Source organism: Ovis aries, chromosome 1 (assembly GCF_016772045.2).
Source record: "Ovis aries strain OAR_USU_Benz2616 breed Rambouillet chromosome 1, ARS-UI_Ramb_v3.0, whole genome shotgun sequence".
Lineage (NCBI taxonomy): Eukaryota > Metazoa > Chordata > Mammalia > Artiodactyla > Bovidae > Ovis > Ovis aries.
Genome location: NC_056054.1, coordinates 17,690,190 through 17,695,077, shown reverse-complemented (window position 1 = coordinate 17,695,077; position 4,888 = coordinate 17,690,190). Strand labels below are relative to the sequence as shown.

The 4,888-nt window shown below is 44.3% G+C and overlaps 1 protein-coding gene across 1 annotated transcript; it reads left to right on the top strand.

The window, feature by feature from the left end:
- The first annotated feature begins 345 nt into the window (after positions 1 to 345).
- Positions 346 to 1,284, top strand: LOC101107645 (olfactory receptor 2A12-like). Its single transcript, XM_004001867.4, has one exon. The coding sequence runs from the start codon at positions 346 to 348 to the stop codon at positions 1,282 to 1,284; it is 939 nt and encodes a 312-aa protein (XP_004001916.2).
- Positions 1,285 to 4,888: the final 3,604 nt, after the last annotated feature.

Below are 4,888 nucleotides of genomic sequence, written 5' to 3'. Positions count from 1 at the left end.
TGGCTGCCTTACTAAGGAGAAGAGGATGCTTAGAGGAGGTAGAGATCACCTGCCCAGTGCTTTCACTTCATAGCTGAGTAAAGTGAGGCTGAGATGAGCAATTGCTGATGGGTCAGAGGCAGAGCCAGGCCAGATGTGGAAGCCCTTTCCTCTTCATAAATTTCCTGACAGTGTGGCAGTGGACAAGGGGAGGTAAAATAACCTGTCATGGGGGATATGATGTTTCATTATGACTGGACACTGACCACTACCCCAACGCCATCAGCAACCCTTATCCTGGTACATAGTTCAGCTAATCTTCTGTCTAAATTGGTGTCTTTCTTTTTCATTCAGAAGTAGAACACAATGCAAGAGACTAATCAGTCTTCTGTGACTGAATTCATCCTTCTGGGTTTCTCCTTCAGCCCCAAAACCACTCCTCTATTTTTCTCAGCCTTCCTGACAACCTACTTGTTGGTCATTCTGGGCAATGGTGTAATCATCATCCTCATCTCCCTGGACTCGCACCTCCACACACCCATGTACTTCTTCATCGTCACCCTTTCCATGTTAGATCTGGGCTATACCACCACAACTATGCCCCAGATGTTGGCACATCTAGCAAGCCAGAAGAAGACTATCTCTTTTGCCAGCTGTGTGGCCCAAATGTACATTTTCTTGGTGTTAGGCATTACTGAGTCTTGGCTCTTTGCCATCATGTCTATAGACAGGTATGTGGCCATCTGCCACCCACTCAGGTACAAGGTCATCATGAGTCCATGGCTGTGTAGGGTAATGGTCTTGTTCTGTGGACTCTGGGGTGTTGTCTCTGCTCTTGTCTACACTGTTTTTGCCATGCGTCTGCCCTACTGTGGTCCCAACAAGATCAACCACTTCTTCTGTGAAGTCCCTGCTGTCTTGAAACTGGCTTGTGCAGACACCTCAGTCAATGACCAGGTAGACTTCATTCTTGGTTTTAGTGTCATCCTGGTCCCACTTTCTCTCATCCTCATCATTTACATCAATATCTTCATTGCCATCTTAAGGATTCGCTCAGCCCAGGGGCGGCTGAAGGCCTTCTCCACCTGTGCCTCCCACATCACTGTGGTCACCACGTTCTGTGTGCCAGCCATGGTCATGTACATGAAGCCTGGCTCAGAGGCCTCCCCAGAAGAGGACAAGAAGCTGGCCCTGTTCTACAATGTCATCTCTGCCTTCCTCAACCCCATCATCTACAGCCTCCGGAACAAGGATGTGAAGAGGGCTTTCCTCAAGGTGATGGGCTGGGGCAGGGCCCCAGAATGAGGCTGTGAAAGAGGTGCTGGGGGGTCAGAGGAACAAGACTCATGATACACAGTCAATGTGTATAAACACTCATTCATATGACCCAGCAGCACCACTACACCATCCCCATGCCCAGCCCAGAGTCTCAATTTTATTCAGGCCCTTGGGCAGCAGACCTATCAAGAAAAGTCTTCCAGGCATATCAGTCTTTTATTTTCATCTTGTTCTAGTCTTGGTGGATTATAAAAGAAGGGTATCTGAGACACTAAAATCTTTGATTGAGACAGAGGAATGAGCATTGGGGAATGACCTGCGGCTGAATCTTGAGAAAGGTACAATACCCTCCAGAAACTGCACTCGTGGTATTAGGTCAGCTGGAGAGGAGGGCAAGGACACTGACGTCGCAGGATTCCTGGCCAAGGGAGGGGACAGGGCGAACGAGGCCGCTTGCACTCTGGCCCCTGCGGCCTCCCTAGGCTCATCTCACTCTGCTCACTCTGCTCCTCTTTCTCTCACTCCAAGTAAGCTGGACTTCTGTCTTTGCCTTGGAGGTGCCCTGCTCTTTCCCATTCATTTCAGGGTTTCTACATAAGCTATTCCTTCTCTTTTCACCCTTAACCTCACCCCATTATGCCATTGATGTCCTGTTCATCTGTCAAGTCTTGGCTTAAACTGCAGCTGCTCAAAGAAGCCTTTCCTTGAGCTCCCAGAGTGAGTTAGCCTTCCAAAGCACGCTGTACCTCTCATAATAATAAAGGCACATGGTTCTGAGTTCTCTATTAGACAGCAAGTTGATAAATCCACAAGGCAGGGATCATGATTGTCTAGTTGAGTGCTGTATCCCTAGAATCTAGCCCATGCTGCTTACCTACTAGCCTTCAATGGATATTTTGTAAGTAAAGGAGTAACAGCCCACCCAAACAGTCAGAGAGTGAAGATGAAGTCAGTGAGTGGAAGAGCTGATGGATTCAGACTAGCAAAGTGTAAGGGATAGTGGCAGATACAAAAAGTGTGTGTGTATACTCAGTCATATCAGACTTTGTGACCCCATAGACTGTAGCCTGCCAGGCTCCTCTGTTCATGGAATTCTCCAGATAAGAATGAGGAGGAGATAAAAAGGATGATATCTTGTTCAGCTATCATCACATAGAAGAAATGTTTTGCTTTTGTTATTAATAAATATGAATTGAATAATTTTCATCATCAAACTAGCAAGGATTAGGAAAATGATGATGCCCAGTGCTGGGAAGTGTGCAGTAAGACTTATACTCATGTTTGTTACTGAAAAGAATATTATTAGCTCTACCTTTTCAGAGCAGTGCCTTCCACAGAGTAGGCACTCAATATATCTGTTAAGTAAGGAATTATGTCTGTATTTATTAAACAATTATGTGCCAATAAAGTTTTAAGAATTTTACATATATTCATTTATGAAATAAAAATATCATATGAAAAGCATATGACAATCTGCATCATACCTTCACAATGTTGTTATAAACGGATCCAGAAATTTCACTTCTAGGAATTTGTCCTAACGTTACAGAGTCCCAGCTTGCTGACTGAGGAGATGGCAGATTGATGTCTCGAAAGAAGCATCTTATCTATCGAGGTCTGGATGCCAGGTTCTTTTATATCAGAGATGGGGGGAAGTGAGGAAGCAATATAAAAAGACCATTTAATCTTGCAAGAATCTCCCAGAATGGCAAGTCTCAGGCAGGGAAGGTGTTAACTTCTTCCTTCCTGCCATCTACACAAGTACAGAGTTCTGAACATGGGCACTTTAACAGCCAGGTAGAGGGGTAAGTCCCTTGGACAGCAAGGAGATCAAACCAGTCCATCCTAAAGGAAATCAGTCCTGAATATTCATTGGAAAGACTGATGCTGAAGCTGAAACTCCAATACTTTGGCCACCTGATGTGAAGAACTGATTCATTTGAAAAGACCCGTGTGCTGGGAAAGATTGAAGGCAGGAGAAGGGGATGACAGAGGATGAGATGGTTGGATGGCATCACCAACTCAATGGACATAAGTTTGAGTAAACTCTGGGAGTTGGTGATGGACAGGGAGGCCTAGCATGCTGCAGTCCATGGAGTCACAAAGTGACTGAACTGAGTGAGAGGAGCAAGATTCTGAGGCAGGCCATTATGTATGATTATAACAACCAAAGCAATGAAAAGCACGTCAAAGTGACAGTTCCAACAGGGAGTCAGAACTGGCTTTTCCTGGCAATACTAAGGACAAAATCAGAAACACAGACCAAATTTTATGTTCAAATATGTTCATCAAAGAACGATTGGAGGACTTCCCTGGTGTTCCAGTGGTTAAGAATCTGCCTTCCAGTATAGGGGACACGGGTTTGATCCCTGGTCAGGGAACTAAGATCCCACACGTGTATGCTAAGTTGCTTCAGTTATGTCAGACTCTTTGTGACCCCCATAGACCGTAGCCCTCCAGGCTCTTCTGTCTATAGGGTTCTCCAGGCAAGAATACTGGCTTGGGTTGCTGTGCCCTCCTCAAGGGAATCTTCCCGACTCGGGGATGGAACCCCAGCCTCTTATGTCTCCTGCATTGGCAGGCAAGTTCTTCACCACTAGTGCCACCTGGGAAGCTCAAGGTCCCACATGCTGTAGAGCAAAAGAGCCCACATGCCTCAACTAGAGAGAAATCATGCTCCACAATGACAGGTCCCACATGCCATAATGAAAATCCTGCATACCACAACTAAGACTCAAAGAAGTCAAAAATAGAATAAATAGTAGAATAAATATTAAAAAAGGAATGATTGGAAACAGCTGAAAATATGATACATTAAATTTATGAAACACTATGCAACTATAAGGATGCTATAAGGTGCTGCTGGAAACACATTCAAAATTCTGAAAGAGTGGTAAGGAGGTGGTCCAGGCTCTAAAGACAGAATTAAAGTTCTGCTGGGTCTTCAAAGCATGAGTAGAAGTTTGATAATTGGATTAAAGGGCAGGGAGCAGAAGTTGAAGTGTTCTGGAAGAGGAAATAGTATGCTGAAAGTCTAGAGACTTGGAGGTTTTGGAGAATGGGCAGAGTGGCTGGAATGTAGGCCCAGGCAGGGGAGAGTAGATGTGACAGATAGGGCCTGGCACATTGTGTTGAAGAAATTAGATTTTTTTTCTCTAGACAAGCACTTTTCAAGGACATTACCTGAAACTCTGGTTCTGTGAAACATTTTGTAACAAAAAGATTTCTTGTCCAAATAGGCTTAGAAATATCGTTCTATTCATGCTTCATGCAATAGTAGAGAGTCTTGAGAATTTCAAGATTGTCTTTACAGCCTGGACCACCTCCTTGCCACTCCTTCAGAGTTTCGAATGTGTTCCCAGCAGCACCTTATAGCATCCTTGTCTAAGTATGTGTCTTTCCCCTACTAGACTGGGACTTGTATGATTTATGCCTGCATCCACAGAACCTAGCATTAGGCCTGACGTGCAATGCCAGTAAACATCAATTAATGTTTGATGAATGAATAAATAGGAAGCAAATAGGTAAATGAGCAATTAAAAACAAGGAAAATACAACACTGACTCTATTTAACATAATATTTATCAAGGTTGGGTCATAAAACCCTTGCTTTCAGGAACATTTATTAGTT

Excerpts from the sequence above, each read along its gene's own strand:
- LOC101107645 (XM_004001867.4), top strand. The coding sequence starts at position 346 with ATGCAAGAGACTAATCAGTCTTCTGTGACTGAATTCATCCTTCTGGGT.